Source organism: Periplaneta americana, chromosome 4, assembly GCF_040183065.1.
Source record: "Periplaneta americana isolate PAMFEO1 chromosome 4, P.americana_PAMFEO1_priV1, whole genome shotgun sequence".
Classification (NCBI taxonomy): Eukaryota; Metazoa; Arthropoda; class Insecta; order Blattodea; family Blattidae; genus Periplaneta; species Periplaneta americana.
Genome location: NC_091120.1, coordinates 98005133 through 98026828, shown reverse-complemented (window position 1 = coordinate 98026828; position 21696 = coordinate 98005133). Strand labels below are relative to the sequence as shown.

General features: G+C 36.6%; 1 protein-coding gene across 2 annotated transcripts in view; it reads right to left on the bottom strand.

Moving 5' to 3' along the window:
• Positions 1-21696, bottom strand: part of Ncc69 (sodium chloride cotransporter 69) — a 520228-nt gene that overhangs the window by 60429 nt on the left and 438103 nt on the right. For both annotated transcript variants that reach the window (XM_069823777.1, XM_069823780.1), the window contains exon 3: positions 497-650. In XM_069823777.1, the coding sequence (XP_069679878.1) occupies positions 497-650 (154 nt within the window). The remainder of the gene's footprint in view (positions 1-496; positions 651-21696) is intronic.

Sequence of the window (21696 nt, the reverse complement as noted above, 5' to 3'; positions counted from 1 at the left end):
TCAGCTTATCGCTAATCCTGTGGATGATTGATTTACCAGGAGAACTGTCACATGTGATGAAAAATGGGTATATTACTGCAACTCTTGACATATCAAAGCCGTGGCTCGATCCCCGTTAGCCTGCCAAAGTCGTCGTTAAACAAAATCGGTTTGGTCCCACACTAATGTTATGTGTCTGGTGGAATTTTGGAGGTGTGATTCACAGGGAGTTTGTTCCAAATGGACGTGCAGTTGATGTGACTATATAATATCTTGAGAGCTTAAACAGAACGCTGACTACACAATTTGTAACATCTGTGTATATGTTATGAATTAACATTTCAGTAAATTATCTAGGCTAGATATTTGGAAGAGCTCAAAGTCAGTGTGTCGATAAAAGCCACAAAACGATCTATTGCGTGTTTAATGTCTTTTTGTTAAAAAATAAAAGTAATAGAATTCATACATCCTTCTATACTAAGAATATGGATTAATTAAAAATGGAAATGAAACTTACATATGCCAGCCTGGGCAACTACCCAGGACAGGCGAAGAAACAGCATAACACCCCATATGTTCAGGAGGTTGCGTACCAACACGCCTTTTATCCATCCGAATTTGACAATACCCTCGGTGTCTGCCGGAGCACCACCCACAGGTGGACTTGTAGGCTGAAACAAACAAACAAAAAAAAAAAGCGCTTAGTTAAGTCCGTTCACTATCATTACATAAAACGACTAATTCAGAGTTTTATTTTATTTTATTCGGTTATTTTACGACGCTGTATCAACATCTAGGTTATTTAGCGTCTGAATGATATGAAGGTGATAATGCCGGTGAAATGAGTCCGGGGTCCAACACCGAAATTTACCCAGCATTAGCTCGTATTGGATTGAGGGAAAACCCCGGAAAAAACCTCAACCAGGTAACTTGCCCCGACCGGGATTCGAACCCGGGCCACCTGGTTTCGCAGCCAGATGCGCTGAACGTTACTCCACAGGTGTGGACACTAATTCAGAGTATTGCATTAGTTAGCTTTATCAATAGACACATATGAATGGAAGGCAAAGGATTAAACATAACTAAAAGAGATTATTCAAAGACGATTTGGTGATTTGGCAATAATGGGGATATTAATGAATGACAACGGAAAAGACAAAAGTATCAGGAGGAAATTCGTCACAAAATATCTTTGTCTACCACAAATCTCAAAGTATCTCTCGGAGATCGAATCTTCGTCTCTTTGGAGAGAAGCCATCGACTGACGATATAGGGTAAACTAGGTAGTTATTGACCAGTATACGGTGATTGACCGGTTCCTTTTTTCAAGTATATTGTGAATAAACCACGATCGTGATTTCACTTTTTGCTGCATATACCTCTAGTAACAACCCTTATTTGTGGTTAGTGAGTTAGTGTCTGTTGTCTGAGAGGACTGAAATCGATTGGAAATGCAACTGAACTTAAACAAGTGTAAGTAACTAGAGAAATTGCTAAGAACAATGCACACAATAATTTATTTATTCTGCAAAGGATACATAAATTCTGGTGCTCGTTTTTACACTCACAGTGTGAGAAAAGGTATAAGGTTTCCGTCCACAGAATATTATTTTGTAAAAGTTTTTATATGACATAAAAATGCCCCGTGGTCAATCACTATAAAGTGTATGTCCGCAAACTACAGTGATTGGTCGTTCATAAATTATTTGTTAGAATAATGACCAATGTGCTTCAATTCTATATATGTTATCGGTTAAATGATGGGGATTTTTACAGGACTGATACTATATTATAATGCCTAAGCCACGTAAAGTGCATTATACAGGGGAAGCTTTACGAAACGCTACAGAACCTGTCCGCAGTGGATTTGATTTAAATGAAGCTGCCAAGAAGTTTGGTGTCCTAAAAGCAACCTTAGCGTCCAGAAACAAATATCCCGTTGAAGGAAAAGTGTTCTTTGGTCCTCGTCCAGTGCTGGGTGAAGCCATTTGTAATAACATCAGAGAAATGACACACACTTGCTTCTGATAAGGCACAAAAGAGAAAAATGGAAGAAGAGGCAAGAGAAGAAAGGAAGCGAATAAGAAATGAAAGAAAAGGAAGCGAGAAGAGTTCTTTTCTTATTTTTTTTAACTTGGTTATTTAACGACACTGTATCAACTACGAGGTTATTTAGCGTCGATGGGATTGATGATAGCGAGATTGTATTTGGCGAGGTGAGGCCGAGGATTCGTCATAGATTACCTGAAATTTGCCTTACGGTTGGGCAAAACCTCGGAAAAACCCAACCAGGTAATCAGCCTAAGCGGGAATTGAACCCGCGCCCGAACGAAACTTCGGATCGGCAGGCAAACACCTTTGCCGACAGAGCTACGCCGGTGGCGAATAGTTCTTAATGAAAAAGATCAGAAGAAGAGAAACGAAACAGACAAGAAAAAAGTGAAAATTGTGAAAATGTGTTGTTCAATCACTAATAAATGAGTATTCAATAACTGTGCAGTAGACGGTCAATCACTAATAAGCGTGTGGTCAATAACTGTGCAGTAGACAGTCAATCACTAATAAGCGTGTGGTCAATAACTGTGCAGTAGACGGTCAATAACTGTAAAAGTGGACTTGTTGTGTTTATTTAATTTATCTTTGCATTAAAATTTTATTTTTTCTTTTGTTTATTGATTTTGATTTGTTTCTGAATCTTCACTTGACCCAATGCCTTTAAAATTCTCTCAATAAGTTATCACTGTTTTCCGCTATTTCATTGTTTTATTATTCATTAGCTTAAGTGGTCAATCACTATACAGTTTACCCTAATTGGATCATAAATAGATGAGAGGGTATTTTAAAAACTAATTTAAGTAAAACTTTCAGCTAATGCCATTGATAATACAAAGACAATAATATTAATGAAGGTGATGGCGATTATGATGATGATGATAATAATAATAATAATAATAATAATAATAATAATAATAAACAAAATATTCAAGTGATAGCATTTTTGGTTGTAAATTCAGAGGGCCTGTTTATGTTCGGAAATTAGAGATTTAACTTTTTGTCGTATAGAAGACATAAATGTGTCACCCTTGTTTTATTCATTCTGTGTTACTTTATGGTAGATGTAGGCAAAATTATATAAAAAAATCTTTAATTTTAGCCTTATTAGATAGTTTTAGGTTTATTTAATAACCTCCCAAAAATTTAGGTCCTAAATCCATCTAGAAGTGCTCTTTAAAATTGAAATGCCAACCTAAATAAATAGGCCTACGGTTTTGTAAATATATAAGTAGACTTTAAAGTCATTTTATCGAAACTTAAATTTTTCATGTTTAGGATGCCTGTTATTATTTGGTTGAGAAACTTTTGTCATCCAGTCTGCTCTCAAAAAAGTTAGAATTTATAAAACGGTTATATTACCGATTGTTCTATAGCCTATGGTTGTGAAACTTGGACTCTCACTTTGAGAAACGAACAGGGGTTAAGGATATCTGAGAATAAGGTGCTTAGGAAAATATTTGGAGCTAACAGGAATGAAGTTTCAAGGGAATGGAGAAAGTTACACAACACAGAACTGCACGCATTGTATGCTTCCCCTGTCATAATTAGGAACATTAAATCCAGACGTTTGAGATGAGCAGGGCATGTAGCACGTATGTGCTAATCCAGAAATGCATATAGAGTGTTAGTTGGTAGGCCAGAGAGAAAAAGATCTTTGGTGAGGCCGAGACGTAGATGGGAGGATAATATTAAAATAGATTTGAGGTAGGTGGGATATGATGGTAATGGTATCATGCTCAGGATAAGGGCCGATAGCGGGCTTATGTGAGGGCGGCAATGAACTTCTGGGTTCTCTAAAAGCCATTTGTAATTAAATACATTTTTCTCCAAACTACTCGTACTACAGTAATGAAATTTTGCACACAAGTTAATGTAAGCAAGATGTATATATTTATGCAAGAATATTTTAATAGCATGCTTAGAAGTAATTGTTTTTTCAGTAACCAGCATTGCTTCTAAGAGTTATTTTTGTCAAACCTAAATATATATTTTAACATGTGTGTATAATAAACATTTTCCCAACCATTTACATAGCTAAGAGGAAACTGTATAAAAATTTCAAGTCTGTACCTTAAATAGTTTTATAAAAAAACTGTACCTGAGTTATTAAACTTACTTACAAATGGCTTTCAAGGAACCCGGAGGTTGAATCCCGCACTCACATATGCGCACCATCAGTCTCTATCCTGAGCGAGATTAATCCAGCCCCTACCATCATATACCACCTCCCTCAAATCTATTTTAATATTATTCTCTCATCTAAACCTTGGCCTCCCCAAAGGTCTTTTCCTCTCAGGTCTTCCAACTGACGCTCTATATGCATTTCTAGATTCGCCCATACGTGCTACATGCCCTGCACATCTCAAACGTCTGGATTTAATGTTGCTCATTGTGTAAGGTGAAGAATACAATGCGTGCAATTCTGCGTTGTGTAGTTTTCTCCATTCTCCAGTAACTTCATCCTTCTTAGCCCCTTTTATTCTCGAATACCCTTAACCTCTGTTCCTCCTCAAAGTGAGAGTCCAAGTTTCACAATCATACAGAACAACCGGTAATATAACTGTTTTATAAATTTGAACTTTCAGCTTTTTCGAGACTAAATGTATTAAAAATGTAATAGCCCCAGAAGTACTCTGTATGTTGAAAAAGTGACCTGAAAAAAATCAGTACATAGATCACTTATAATGTTCATGACAAATTGCAACTCTCTATAATGAAAACTGAATTAATAGTAAAATAACTGGTGATTGATCGTTTCTTTGCCTACGTCCCCCCCCCTTAAACGGTGGCCCAGCATCATGTTGAGCACATAACCAAAACCCCTGCTACTTGAAATGCTGATTTATAACCACTACTCGATTGGTGAAGGGTCAAAGGGCTCAGTTTTTGGCAATAGATATTGGTGATGATGATACATAAATATCCACTCTCTTTTACGATAACATTCTTCCACTCTGTAATATTGAAAACTTTCCTAACATATGCTTCTCGGAAGAAAAAAAAAAGCGTCAGGAAATAAAAATGCTTCATTTTAGGCAAAACCCTAGGCAAAAATTGTGTCTATACTATCTATTTGCCCTTATTTGAGAAGTACCATGTATGGCGATTCGGAGTTGCGCTCGGGCGCGGGTTCGATCACCGCTTGAGCTGATTACCTGGTTGGGTTTTTCCGAGGTTTTCCCTAATCGTAAGGCGAATGTCAGGTAATCTACGGCGAATCCTCGGCCTCATCTTGACAAATACCATTTCGCTATCATCAATCCCATCGACGCTAAATAACCTAGTAGTTGATACAGCGTCGTTAAATAACCAAGTAAAAAAAAATACCATGTAACAAGGAAAATACAAATTTTATTTGTATCAACATCGGGAAAGCTATTGATTACCTGCCCGTATAAAGTCCATCCACTGAAATTAATTTCTGAAGAACGGTTTACGGTAAACAAAATGTGAATCTAACAAGAGAATCCTAAAAAATCATTCGGTCGACATTCCCCTTAAAATTCACATATACGAAAATAAATGCAACACTGAATGTAATCCAGAAGCGGGTGGCTTCTACAGTTTTTCATTGGAAGAATAACATTATAATAACTCGACCTTGAACAATCGAGACGTGAAGAATTTGCTCCTACTGTATTAATATAAATCACTCCTACACGATTCGTCTCTGATTATACCAAGAGTAGATTTCAAGAATGTCCTCGTGCAGTAGACCTACATCTTTTGATACCGATATACCGTAATTCTATAGTACCACGTTACATTGATGGGAAGCCCTTTTGGATTATCTAATAGCGCTCATTTTCATTTCTGCTGCAGAAAGTACCGCATAAATTTATCCTGTAATTATAAGTTCATCAGCAACGTGATACACCCGCAGTCAGCATACAATTACTGCAGTAGTTACGTAGGAGTGAATAGTTTGGTAGACAAAATGGTGTGTAATTAGCTTACAAAAACGATTAACTAAGATGTGGGTTAGTTCACGAGAAAAAAGACTTGCTTCTGTTCACTCTGTACGTGACGTCATTCAAAGGACACTTGATGAGTGGCTGTGCTGGAATCTTAACCTCGCACGACCTATAGGTCAAGAAGTCTCTTCATTATGTGACCTCGAGTATCACGTGACACGGCGGACAGTAGTGACAATGGTGCCTGCGTGCGGTGCGCACTCAGAAAAAAAAATTAAAGTGGTAAAGATCATGCAATTCCCAAAGCATAGAATGTGTATGCGTTCGTTATATCGTCAGGCTGAAAAAGTCTCTGTATAGACTAACAGGTGCTACTGTCAGGATCTGAAAATCCTGGTTAAAGACATGTCTATTTCACAATATACTCTGAATACCTGGTTGTAGCCTACTACATGCGCAGTGTAACATAACGTAAGGAAAGTTCTTCATGAGTAGGGTTACCATCAGTCTTCTTTCTTTAATCATTTTAGCCTGTCCCGCAGGCATTTAAAAAAAATTGAAATGTCCGGCATTTCGCATTTCAACTAGAATTAATATTAATATTGAATAATGTGCGATATTATGCATAGAATATCAAACAAATGGTGCAAACTTATGAAAGAATTTAACCGCTTTCAATAGTTGAAGCTGGAGTACATAAAAAAAAAACAAAATATGATGACCTGTTGACATGCACTGAATTCTTACACTCTAAAAATGTCACAATTCATGATTCTAAGCTATTTTATCAATTTTATTCTTCAATGTACAAAAATATGCCAGTCAAGTTAATTTTGATAAAGATTTAACTTTAGATTAAACAATGGTGCAAATTCTTCAATTCTAATCATTCTGCGAGCACTGAAACTTTCTCAGAATTCTTAAAAAATATGTCAATTCTATTTATTTATCCCAAGTCACAAAGGAAGTGCTGAGAGAGTATTTTCCCTAATATCTGCTCAGTGGACAAAAGAACGAAATCGCATGCTAACGGAGACAGTCAGATATATCATCATGGTGAAATATAATTTCAAGGACATGTCCTGTGAACAGTTCCATAGTTATTTGTTACAAGATGTAAGTTGGTCCTTGGTCCCTTCAGGCTCTTGTGCACAAAATGGGCTGCACCGATAAGTAGGGTACAGATGTAATACTGATCCAGCAACTAGTGAGAAAACTAAGGTGAGTCATTGTTCTTATCTTTAATTTTATTCATACCAAATTTTAAAAAAATCCTCCTTTTTTCAGCAATGTCCTGTTATTTTAGATTCCATATCCTCCTATAGAATTTCTTCTCATGATAACCTTAATTATGAGTGCATTCAATTAAACATAAAACAATAGAACAGAATTATATCGCCTTGTTTGTAGTTAATTCAATCTTGTGTTACGAATTATGAGTGCATTCAATTAAATATATAACAACAGAACAGAATTATATCGCCTTGTTTGTAGTTAATTCAATCTTGTGTTACGAATTATGAGTGCATTCAATTAAATATATAACAACAGAACAGAATTATATCGCCTTGTTTGTAGTTAATTCAATCTTGTGTTACGAATTATGAGTGCATTCGATTAAATATATAACAACAGAACAGAATTATATCGCCTTGTTTGTAGTTAATTCAATCTTGTGTTACGAATTATGAGTGCATTCAAATAAACATATAACAACAGAACAGAATTATATCGCCTTGTTTGTAGTTAATTCAATCTTGTGTTACGAATTATGAGTGCATTCAATTAAATATATAACAACAGAACAGAATTATATCGTCTTGTTTGTAGTTAATTCAATCTTGTGTTACGAATTATGAGAGCATTCAATTAAACATAAAACAACAGAACAGAATTATATCGCCTTGTTTGTAGTTAATTCAATCTTGTGTTACGAATTATGAGTGCATTCAATTAAACATATAACAACAGAACAGAATTATATCGCCTTGTTTGTAGTTAATTCAATCTTGTGTTACGAATTATGAGTGCATTCAATTAAATATATAACAACAGAACAGAATTATATCGTCTTGTTTGTAGTTAATTCAATCTTGTGTTACGAATTATGAGAGCATTCAATTAAACATACAACAACAGAACAGAATTATATCGCCTTGTTTGTAGTTAATTCAATCTTGTGTTACGAATTATGAGAGCATTCAATTAAACATAAAACAACAGAACAGAATTATATCGTCTTGTTTGTAGTTAATTCAATCTTGTGTTACGAATTATGAGAGCATTCAATTAAACATACAACAACAGAACAGAATTATATCGCCTTGTTTGTAGTTAATTCAATCTTGTGTTACGAATTATGAGAGCATTCAATTAAACATAAAACAACAGAACAGAATTATATCGCCTTGTTTGTAGTTAATTCAATCTTGTGTTACGAATTATGAGAGCATTCAATTAAACATACAACAACAGAACAGAATTATATCGCCTTGTTTGTAGTTAATTCAATCTTGTGTTACGAATTATGAGTGCATTCAATTAAACATAAAACAACAGAACAGAATTATATCGCCTTGTTTGTTGTTAATTCAATCTTGTGTTACGATAATTCTTTCCTTTAATAGAATTACGTACCGGTAAATGATTCCAGTTAAATGTGCACAAATTATGCTTTGTATTTCATAGATGGCGTTGTTGCTAGTTATTTAAATAGGATCTAATTGTGTTCTTTGCTTTATTTATGTTTAGTTATCCTAATAAGGCGTTACATCTACAGTAGGGCTCGTTGTTAATGTTATTTTGTAACAATAGAGGCTTCACTCAATCGAGAAATGGCAGTTGTGTCTCGTGTATGAACTTCAATTTTTACTTTGCTTAACGCAGAATAAATATGGGAAATGCGTGTTATTATTCGGTTGAGAAGCTCTTATCATCCAGTCTGCTGTCCAAAAATCTGAAAGTTAGAATTTATAAAACAGTTATATTACCGGTTCTTCTGTATGGTTGTGAAACTTGGACTCTCACTCTGAGAGAGGAACATAGGTTCAGGGTGTTTGAGAATAAGGTGCTAAGGAAAATATTTGGGGCTAAGCGGGATGAAGTTACAGGAGAATTGAGAAAGTTACACAACACAGAACTGCACGCATTGTATTCTTCACCTGACATAATTAGGAACATTAAATCCAGACGTTTGAGAAGGGCATGTAGCACGTATGGGCGAATCCAGAAATGCATATAGAGTGTTAGTTGGGAGACCGGAGGGAAAAAGACCTTTAGGGAGGCCGAGACGTAGATGGGAGGATAATATTAAAATGTATTTGAGGGAGGTGGGGTATGATGATAGAGACTGGATTAATCTTGCACAGGATAGGGACCGCTGGCGGGCTTATGTGAGGGCGGCAATGAACCTTCGGGTTCCTTAAAAGCCATTTGTAAGTAAGTATCATTTGAAAGCAATTGCTCATTTCACAATGTTTAACGCTGAAACGTCCCGCCAATTTGTGGAACGATACTACCAGCAAATTTCTTTGCATTCAGTTCCATTGTGACCATTTTAAGAATTAATTATCTGTAAGAGGTAGGCAGATAGTTACTGGAATACAAAATGACTTCCAGAAAAACAAATCCCAGTCAAACTGTCCATACATGAACTAATATTAACTGTTTCAAATCCCCCATATAATGGTATTAAAACTGTATATCATAACTAACTAAGAAAACCATTGACCATGGTGTACGCAATATAAAGACGTGACATTAGTGCTACGTAAAAGCAACTTGAATGTCCGTCCGTTGTGAATGTGATGTCTTGAATAGACGCTCCCGGCTATAAGGGAAAGAAGAACACTAACAAGACATTCGTTTTCTTCTTTAAACCTTACATCATCTACAGGTTTAGACCTTTTATTCGAACCAATCTTTGACTTTCTAAACCCTCGTAACTCTGTCTGAGGAAATTGTACAGAAGAAAAGAGTAACTTCCATATTCTTTTTATACTCCGGATAACAGCTGTTATGTATTTGTTGAAAGATAAATCATCGCATGTGTGCGGAAATAACCGCTACTCCTTTAATGGTAAGCATACTTGATTATTTGAAACACAACGAAAATATTACTGTTTTCATGAAAATGGGTCGAGACTTTTGGTCCACCTTGTAGAAAAACCGAAGTTACAGCCCTGATCACATATATAACAGATTGATCATCCCCATGTTAAAATCGGTAACACTTTGAAGAGAACAACCGCCAGGATCGCCACCCGTCTGCCGTAAACGAACACGAGAGGGCAGTACAGTCGCTGATGCAATTCAAAAGGGAGTTATGCTGCCATAGTAAACCTGGCAAAAGTTCTTACCGTTAAAGCCTATAAGACTGAGCAATCTGTTATATAATTATGTGATTTGGGGTTACAGCCATCAACACACAGTTCATCACTGGAATAAATCCTGAGTGAAGTCAATCCATTGTTTAGCCTTGGACTCCAATTACACCAAATCCAACATAATGCTATGCTACTTATTTTAGGTTTTCACTTCAACAGTTTCTTGAAGCAGAATCTTCAACATTTCGGAAATACTTACAGGTTCCAACATCAGGTTATATCACCCAAAACTTGTAACGCGCGTACTCAGTTGAGTCCGTCAGGACTAATCAGACCTGATAATCCTGATGACGGAACCTGCAAGGTAGTAAGCAGATCCGAAACGTTGGTGATAATGTCTCAATAGACGGCTTGAAAACCTAAACTCTCCTTCACATTCTAAAGCTACTTATTTATTCTCTATCGACCCTTTTTCACAGTCTCATCGATTCGGATCTCCCACCAGCGCTAAGTGAGCATTTATGAATTCCCGCATTCGTGTCACAAATTCCGATCTTCGCAGTTTCCTGGCTTGAGGAACCTTAAGTATACTTGGGGAGAAATAAAAACATCGTTGCGATGTATTATTTTTCAGCGTCCAGCTTCCTTTCTTTTTTTCACCTCTGTCCCTCTCTAAGCGAGATACTACATGCAGAATCTATGCTTAGTACTAAGTTAAAATCTCTCAATTATAATCAGAGAAACTGAAACCATCGAAGAAATACTTTTTTATTACCATCTTCTTTTCAAGAGTCAGATTTCTTGATTCGTTCAGTTCTCTCCAGTTTTTTTTTAAATCACATAAATTTGTTACATCTACTTAAAAGGATAATAAAACTGCCTAATTCTGTCAAACAAATATAACAGAACGATGTTTAAGTTAGCTGTTATTTTCTAAAGCAATTAGCATTGTTAGTTCCAGGTTACTTTTCCAAAATAAACAGGAAAATACTTCTGCCTATGTACGAGTGTGATCTCTACACCGCACAGTGGAACTGATTTTGATCCCGCGTCTTGTCTTGGAATCAGTGGCATAGCGTCGGGGGAGACAGGATAGACATCGTCTACCCAAGAGTCACGAAATAATTCATACTACTTGTATCTATTATAATCCACTTAAATATTATTTTTTTTAATTTCTAAACATTTCTTTTAAACTCTAATAAAGTTAATAAAGTTCAGCGTACTCTATTTTAGGCGCCTCAGAAATAAGTTTCCTGTAGCCATGGTAGAAGTTACACAACGCAGAACTGCACGCATTGTATTCCTCCCTGGCATAATTGGGAACATTAAATCCAGACGTTTGAGATGGGCAGGACATGTAGCACGTATGGGCGAATCCAGAAATGCATTTAGAGTGTTAGTTGGGAGACCGGAGGGAAAAAGACGTTTGGGGAGACCGAGACGTAGATGGGAAGATAATATTAAATGGATTTGAGGGAGGTGGGGTATGATGACAGAGACTGGATTAATCTTGCTCAGGATAGGGACCAATGGCGGGCTTGTGTGAGGCGGCAATGAATCTCCGGGTTTCTTTAAAAGCCAGTAAGTAAGTAAGTAAATAAGTAGCCATGGTAGATACTGCATGTGGGGTAGACAGACCATGACTTGTCTTTCCCGTCTGCTTCAATCTCTCTTAGCAGCACCAGAGTACCCATTCTGGCTGCGCTTTAAAAACGTGCGCGCGCAGGGCCTCTTCCTTCTCACGCACGTAGAACACAAAGCACTCTACTCGCAGATTGTCCACCCCGGTTTGTACACTGCAGCGATACGAGTGTTCCTTCCCGTGAGTGTTGTTTAGTCTAGTATATATAGTCACGAAGCCCAATATGTAGTAAATATGCATCCATAGATACTGTAGTTGCTAACCACTAAGATCGCTAATATCGCCTCATTACAGACATTGCGAAATAGTACCGGCACAGTCTATTGTTCCTAGCACCCTCACAACTCAAGCTTCGTGACCGTATATACTAGACTGTGGTTGTTTCTTGTGCTGCAGTTTTTAACAATCTCTAAGAAGCATGGAAAGAGATCAGGTGGTGATCGACGTAAAAAATGTGACTTTTGATTCTGTTAGTTTCCTTAAAAGCAATTCTTTGTTGTCTTTAATACTGGGGAGAAGCTGAACTTAAGTTTAAAATAGACAGTCCCTCAATTAAATTTGTGCAAGAAAGACGGAAATGTGACTAGAAAATGTCAAAGTACTTGGTACTCTAAATATAGATGGCTATGTGGTTCTGAGCAGATGAACCTTGGAGTCGTACTTGTATTTCCGCAGTAAAAAACTTTGACGGAAAAGCTATAAAGTATGCAGGGAGAAAAATTTATTAAAATCCAGAAATGTTCCACATGTTGGGAAGAAACAATAAAAAACTGGCGGAAATATCATGCTTAGAAGCTGTTAGACATAATGAAAATGTAACATGGAACAGAGGATATTTGGTCACACTGCTGATGTAGTATGACATCTCGAACGGCAAGAATAAATAATTAGTCTTTAGAGGAAATCAAGGAGCCCAAGAATCAGTAAGTAAATACAGTTATTTAAAAACAATAGACTTAATGACAATAGAAGAAACCTTCCATGAAAGACCAACTTGAAAGCAGTTCTGTTTTTACAGACAAATAACCAGATATTCAGAACGATTTGATTTAGACTTTCACTAATGCTTTAAGAGAAAAGATACTATTGTTCTCAGAATGATTGAGATATTTTGCGTCTACCTATACTTTTTTGTTACGATTCGCCACTGCTTGAAAGAGCAATGCGGAATGAGCGCTAGTTCGAATTTTTATGAGGGAAGAAATTTCATGAAATTTCAGACCGGTACCTACCCAGCATCGTGATAAATTTTGGGAATACAATGAGCAGAGAAATCTAGCTTCTTGCAAGCTACGTACATCAGCTGGGGAAATTATTGTGCTAACAATACGTTACCTTCGTACAGGCAGAATGATCGATCACCTCTACTAAAGTACGTGGACATGAGATCAGCGGTCGGCTAGTAGGCCTTGGCCCCCTATGGGCTGTCACGCAAGGAATTTGTTTTGCTGGAACTGATTTTGCGAAAATTTGATACAGAGACTTTGCTGCCCAAATAGGCCTATACCTGTACTTAAAGAAATTCTTAATTCTGAAACAGTTTCTGAAAATGTATATCACGTTGGCAAACGAGCAAAGACTATTGCGTAGGTAGCCTAAATATAACATAATTTCTTCACCTGTTGTTCGAGTAGTGGCATATATAGCTACAGATCGAGTGTACCTGCGTTCGATTCTCGTCAGAGAAGTATGAATACATATCTCCTCCATAATAAATGTAGTGTGTCATTTCTTGTGTATGTTCTATGCTGTCTTAAGCAGTGAACTTGTGCCATGCTGACCACTTGATCAGGAACGCTACTTTTTACTTCAAGGAAAAATGTCAGTGAAAATGATAAAAAATGAGATTTTTTTTTTCGTTTTATTTTTATTTTGTTCTCTAATGTTTAAAGATTGGTTTTCCAAAATTTTATTTCGAAATTCCACCAGAAGTGCTCCAAAATAATTATTAAATACCATGGTGTCACGTCACTGTTTTTATAATCCTAAACGTTACGCTTCATTTTCCGAAAGTTATAATTTCTCTCTCTCTCTCTCTCTCTATATATATATATAATTTATTTTGTCAAAAGTATTTGGGATAAAGTAATTAAATTTGTCACACCTGTTTATTATTCAATAATACAAATTTTCCTGTTGACAGTTCGTTTTTATGTGTCAATTTGAAGTAGGCCTACTTTGCTTAGATAAAGTAGTAATATTTTTATTTTTGAATTGATTAGGATGCTGATATTTTAAATCCAAGATTTGGACGGCTATCATTTCGATATACTACTACTACTACTACTACTATTTAAAATGTATATAAAATATATATGATATTTTAAAATCCTGTTTAAAGGGACTTATTAGATATAACAACGGGAAATGTTTACAAAATTCCAGATGAATATTTCTAACAAGTCATGAGAAAATGTTTCATTTTTTTAAATATAAGCTTAGATTAGGTCGGTTTATGACCAGACTTTGCGTAACGCTCCAACATTGTAATTAAGCCTAAAAATATATACATTCACTTTAAATAACCATACAAAATTTCAAATCATTAGCTCGAATATTGTTCGATCTGTGATCAATTAAATGGAACAGTGCATTTGGACAGATGTTTCCCCTTAAAATCGCCACGACAAGAAGGATTAAATAGATTCCAATCACTGAAAAATAATGATAATGATAACTATGAAACACCCTCAACAGATGGATAACGAACATTTCCAAAATAGCAATAGACTGTTCCACAGTAACGATGTCATACAAACAGACTATGCCAAGATATTTCATCTTCCCTCCTACGTCTTTTAAATGCTCTTTAATGCTAGTGTCACTCAATACCGACACAGAATTACCCTCCTGTTTAATATCTGTTACGCAACGGAATACGATTGACTCCACTCGTTATCATGCATTGTACATTAGGTCTTATAAATTACCTCTCCGCTGTTCTCCGAGTGGAAGAGTTAATTGGTCGGCACGTGGCATCAGATGATTTAATTCTGCAATATTTTTAGAAACGCCTCCTTCTACATTTTATATCAGTTCTCTGTCCACGTTTCTACAAATGAACTAGTCATTACTTCAGTCTTAAGTGTTATAAAATTCAAGCCAACATTACTAAAATGAGCGCCGAATACACACGACATTCGTGTCCCAGATTTCAACTTAGTATGTCGTCTTATAAATCTCCAAGTTGTCAACCACATATAAATATATACATCAATAGTTGTGGAACAGAAAAATGCCGCGAGTGTGAATATTAAACAACTTGGTTTCAACACACCGGCAATTAAAGTCAGTGCCATTTAACAATCAGCGTTGCATTGAAACTCATCAGTCATTGATGAAGTAAGTGCGCATGTCACGGTAAGTCAAATAAATAGGTCACCTTGAATTATCTCAACAGAATAAATAAGATACAAATAAAAAATTATTGAATTGTTCAGAATTATTCAATAAACAAAGGAAAGTGATAAAATAATAAAATAAAGACATAACTTTGCACAATCAAATAAACGAATAAATAAGAAAATTGTGTTAAAATATAGCGACAAATAATCCTTATCTAGCAAAAAACGCAAACGAATATGCACATACATACAATTCTTGCATATTCAGCAAAAAATATAAATAAATAAACAAAAAAAAAACCGTAATGAAAAACAATCACTGTACTAGATACTCTCAAAATTAAAATCATACACATCATCAGATTTACTTTAAGTAAAGTCAAAAGGAATAAAAGAAAACAAAGATTAAATAAAAATAAAATAAATAGCTGTAATAAATACATATACATCACAATCTAAGATAAATACATTCCATAACTAATACTATCAGTTAACTTTCACTCATATAATAAATTACTGTAACAATAGGGATTCATTTAAAACCAAATCAATTATTTGATATCTAACAATAATAACAATGAGCGAAACACAATTGCGAATTTTATTAACTATCATAATGAAATATTTATTATTAGACCATGACGTGTTTCCGGCGGCCGGGTAGCTCAGTTGGTAGAGCAGCTGGCTACGGACTGGAAGGTCCGGGGTTCGATCCCAGGTGGTGACAGGATTTTTTCTCGTTGCCAAACTTTCAGAACGGCCCCGAGGTTCACTCAGCCTCCTATAAGTACCGGGTCTTTCCCGGGGGTAAAAGGCGGTCAGAGCGTGGTGCCGACCACATCACCTCATTCTAGTGCCGAGGTCATGGAAAGCATGGGGCTCTACCTCCATGCCCCTCAAGTGCCTTCATGGCATGTTACGGGGATACCTTTACCTTTTTATGACGTGTTTCCTTTCCGTGAATTTTAAGACAGACGCACTTAAAACCTTGGTTTTTCTGAACCGACGCATGCGACGTGCGGGATATGAGCCCCGTCTTGCACAAATCCGGACTACACGAGAGATAGTGAGCGGTTTCTATGGCTGCGAGATGCGAGGACTGCGAGCACCTCGCACGTCGCATGCGTCGGTTGAGAAAAACCAAGGCTTGATAGTTCCAACGATGTTCCTGTCATTTTTAAGACCACAGTCCTTGTTTAAGGTAACAAAATTACAATTATGGTAATCTAACGGTACTCCTTTTTTATCTTCTGATCTCAATGGAATATTTTTCCGGTGTCTGAGCATTCCGATGATACTACAGAAGCAAATAAGTAATTTCAACCTTGTACACACAAGACATAGGGCCTACGGGTAAAATTCTCGACATGGAATAAGCGAGATCTTATCTAAGACAAAGCACGTCTTATTCGGTGATCCAATGGTTACCATATTAAATGACGGATCAAAGATTCACAGCTTCGAACCTGGACAAGGGTGACAGATTTTTAAATGTCAATAAAATCTTTATCGGGAGGGAAATAAATCTATGGGTCTCATGTCATAGATTTATGGTACGTAAAAGAACGTTGTCCCTGAGAGGCCTTCAGCAAAATTTGTCTATCATTTCTCATTTACATGTAATTCTGCCCTGCATAATCTCTATAGTTGGGAGCGTCGTTAAATTCCTATTACCTCAACAACTCCTACTTCTCCCACTGCTACCGCTTCAGTGGCTGAGTGGTCATACCTTCAGCCTGTCCCGCAAGCAGTCCGGGTTCAAGTCCCGGTGAGCCTCGACATTTTTTCAAGGTCGCAATTTCTCGGGGTTCTCCCGTTTCTCGGTATTAGCTATCTACATCATTTCGTCAACATTTCACCATTCCGTCATCGTTCCACAGCATTCCACGAACGCCAGCTGGTGACACTGGTGACAAGGGGGATTGCCTGCTCGAAACCTGGATATGCAGCGAACCTTAGTGTAGTCAGCCGGTGTGGATTTGGGAATGCGCCTAGTTTGAGGGTTAGCGCAATAGATCTTGAAAGATCATACAGCTGGGTCATAGTGTTTTCCTCCCGAAATTCCATTCCATTTCTTTTACTGCTACTATATACCCTACAACATTGGTTAAGAGAAATCGAACCCACAACTGTACATTCAAGCAACGCCAAAGATACGCCTTGAAAATGACATAGGCCTATACCACGTAGAAACTAACATAGTCCTTAATAATATAAATTAACTTTAGTTACAAAAAGAATTACAGTGCACTCTCCTAAGTTCGACAAAACAGAATTGAAAGTTCAGTCCTATAAGAGTAGTGGGTGTGACAAGTGAAATGAATACAAATTCTTATAGGTTATCAACGAATACAGTACTATACTTGCATTTCCTGCCCGCCCCGAGACTTGTGTATGCGTTTCTAGTACCACAGTGCGTTTCGACAGTTCCGTCTCACAAACGGCACAATTCCCAAATAGAAAAAGAAGAGTTCATTAATTTAAAATCAGTGATCAATATGGATGTCCTAATCAATAAAATATTCTGTTTTCCTTTGACAAAAGTATCACTACAAGACACAGAACCAATTCTCATTCAAATGGCAAACCCATTTCTTCTTTAATTCTCCTACGTAAGCAGTCGAACTATAGGATGTCGAACTTAAGAGCTTCCACTGTAGTAGAATATTCATGTTGATCCAAACCAAGGGAGTATTATTGTGTCAGCGTAGTGTAGGTCGAAAGGAGCCCAGAAATAAGTGCAAGTAGGATGAACACCGCTAGGGTTTGAAAGAAACTTTCATTACATAATAAATCCTACATTTCTTGTCCACAGCTTCCAAGCGGTTCAATCCAGACTTCCGTCACTAGTCCACCAACGGAGTTCGCAGCAGGAATGCATAAAGTGCTAGGCAACTCATCGGGCATCGCTTGTCAACGGGCGGTCTATCCTGCAGGCGAGAGTTGCCTCCGTGGTTTCAGATACAGAACTACGTAAAAAAGCGCCATGCCAACTCATTCTTAGCAGTGCCGTGTAAGCTCACTAACACGTAGGTCGTGTCTGCGAGAAATATGGGTTGTATTTATTAGACAAGTCAACCTATTAATTTGAAGGCCGAAACAACTCCATAAATCAAGTATAAACATATACGACACAGGCAAATCCATAAACTACTAACGAGATACACTCAATATGCAGTCTATTAGAGAGCAACGACATCTTGGCTACGACGCACGTAAGATATGGAGTGCTTGTAGTTTTCTGGCCACTACAGACGGCTCCTTTTGTAATTTATCTAGGAACTCCTTAATTGAGTTAATTGTGAATGTTCACTTTTAAATACATTTTAACAATATTTCCGTTCTCGTTCTCGCTGTCGTTTCCGTTCCCGGTTTATTGTGAACCAGTCTTAACTTCTACAATCGTAAAAAGGCAAGCTATTTCGTGGAACACTAGAATTCCTTCCTCGCACTGCATTCTTCTACCAAGGATAACTTCATGAACAGCATGATGTAAGGGAATTTACCTAATTATGCCTCAATACCCGATGCTGCAAATTTTCCTTACTGCTGAACTGGAAGTACAAACCAAATCAACTTTGTAACTACAAATTCTTCCGCATCTACACAAAACCATTTTCCCGTTGACAAGAGGCACTACTATTAATAAATGGTTTAAAGAAATAATTTGTATATCATTGTCAAGGTAAATATCACAACCTAATTGATATTCAGATTCTGCTGGCAATTGGCCCGTGTATGAACGAACAGCAAGGATAATGGTAGCATAAGCCTATATTATAAAACAGATAAATGAGGTCGATTAGGGTAATTATTTTTAAGAATTACTTATAGCTAACCCAATTGTCTCAGAAAAATGAAGTGAACAAGGACAAATCATGAATGTATTAATAATTACAGCTATTGAATGCATTGTTTCCACAGAATTAATTTACAACTTTATTAGCAAGGGCGTTTACAAGTCTCTTAGCTTTCAATGGACATAATGGACGCCCGTACAATAAAAGTAGGCCGCTATATTATTGATGTGGCTTCTGAAATTCTGTGACATAATTCCCCAATTCGAGCACTACTGAATATAACTGGAAATATAAGCGAGTAGACATAGTGCACTTGTTTACGGAAAGCACACTCGAACGCCAACACATTTTCTCAAGACAAAGAGATGAGAATAGTTCAGTTCGAGAGGGAACACGTGCAACAAATTTGTAGTTGAAGCGGCGAGATCAATAACCATTCAAGTCCACTTCTGGCCATTCATTTTTTGCAAATTTGAAATTAAATTTTGAATATTTCCACAAGTCTTACGACTTTAAAAGTTGGTATACTACTTTGTCTTGATCTCTAAAACAACCAGAAATATTACGTGCAAAAAATAATAATTAGGCAAGAAATAAAAAAAAAAGATTTTTGCATTTTTCTCGAAACTTGTGTAAATGGACTTAAATGGTTACTGATCTCACCGCTTCAATTCATTTCTCTGCTCTTCATAGGCTGTTATCTGTGCAAATGTGAGAAACAGAACCATGTGTAGTGTATTTTCTAATAATTATGCCATTGGTGTCATTCGGAGGGTAACGAGAAATACGTGTGTTATTAGAAAATCCCTAGGAATGGCAGCGATTTTAGTATGTTGAATTAAAATCTAAAACATAAATGTCCCTTATACTGAATAGTAGGACACTTATGTATTTATATTAATAATGCTGTATCAATATGCTTTCAATTCTGAAGTTGAGCTATTGGTTTTAACATAACGGTTCTAGAATGGCGGAGGAGTATCAATATTGCGGTACTCAAGTTTACGTTTCACTCAGAAAAAGTGGTTTCGAAACTCATCTCAGCTAGGCAAAACAAATTTGGAAGTTTGAAGACTAGTATTGAACCGGTGTGTCTAACATAGTAACAGATGGAAATAATGTGAAGAGAGCACAAGAATTATTTGTTGTAGCTACGGAAATTGTCTCGTTAAAGATGTCTGAGGATAGAGCAGCAGTCCAGCATGAAGACATGCGGTTTTGTCCCCAATAAAAATATTCTTGTAATCAAATGTCTTATATGTATGTATTTATTCACACTGCAAATGGGTATATACCCGGTGGCAGTGGTAACTATTACACTCAATAATGACAATTAATAATAAACACAATTAATAATAAATTAATAATACTAATAATAATTATTAATAATAACAACAACAATAACAATAATAACAGGGAGCATCCTAAATTAAATGAAGCACGATCTCTTAAAATAACATTTAAAGTAAATCTAATTTGTATCTTAACCCTAAGTTCGAACTAAAACCCACGAGTATGATATGTTCATACATGCACAAGTACCTTTCAGCACTACACTCATTTCGCTGTCAACTCACTCACTGCACTGGAACTAGAACACATTTCACTGATGCTATCCTGATTTCACTAACACTTCAAAAACATTTCACTGTTCAAATACTTTGTACTGCCACTATAAACTATAAAACTTCACTGACAGAAACACACTTCACTTACACAACACACTTCACTGACACTGCACACTTCACTAACACAACACACTTCTTCACTGATACAACACTTCAAATAACAAAATATCAATTACACTCTTTAAATAGTGTGTATAATATACTACCGTCTATTAGTAAAGTCCTTAAGCCTATTTTTAAATACATTTTTGGTTATTGGTAAAGGCTTTAGTAAGTCTGCAGGTAAAGCATTCCAGTCCCTGATAGTACGATTGAGAAAAGAAAACTTTCCAGTGTCCGTCCTCTGTCTTCTTTCCCTCAATTTATATGAGTGGTCGTTTCTTGAAGAGTAATTTGACGGCTGCAACCTGTTTTTTATTTCTCTCCAGGCAGGCTCACCTCTGTATGTTTTGAACATTGCGCATAATCGAATTCGCGTTCTCCGGTCCGTGAGTGTGTCCCATTTTAATGGTGAATTATTACAACGCTTGAGAGTCCGTTTTCGAATCTTTTCTAGTGTCTTAATATGTTCTAATCTGTAAGGAGCCCAACATGCAGCACCAAATTGCATTACGGGACGAACTAGTGATTTATAAGCAATCTCTTGGGATTTATCAGAGCCTTTTCTTAGTAGCCTCATCACAAAGTGTAACGCTCTTCATGCTTTTCTCGCTGTCAGTAACGTGTTCCCCCCAGCCGAGATCGCTGCTAAATGTTATTCCTAGGTTTATATATGAGGCATGTTAGTTCGAAATGGATGCCAATTAATCTCACTTACGATGAAAAAAAGAAAACAAGATAAAATATTAAGCACAACAATCCACAATTGTTAGCAGCATTATTCCATGGAACGAGAATTGGAGAGGCTTGTTCATCCCGGAACAAGGCAGAAAACTTCAGGATAAAAATATTCGGATTCTCCACCATCCAAAAATATTCGCTTGCATCAATTCTTCGTTTTGTTAAA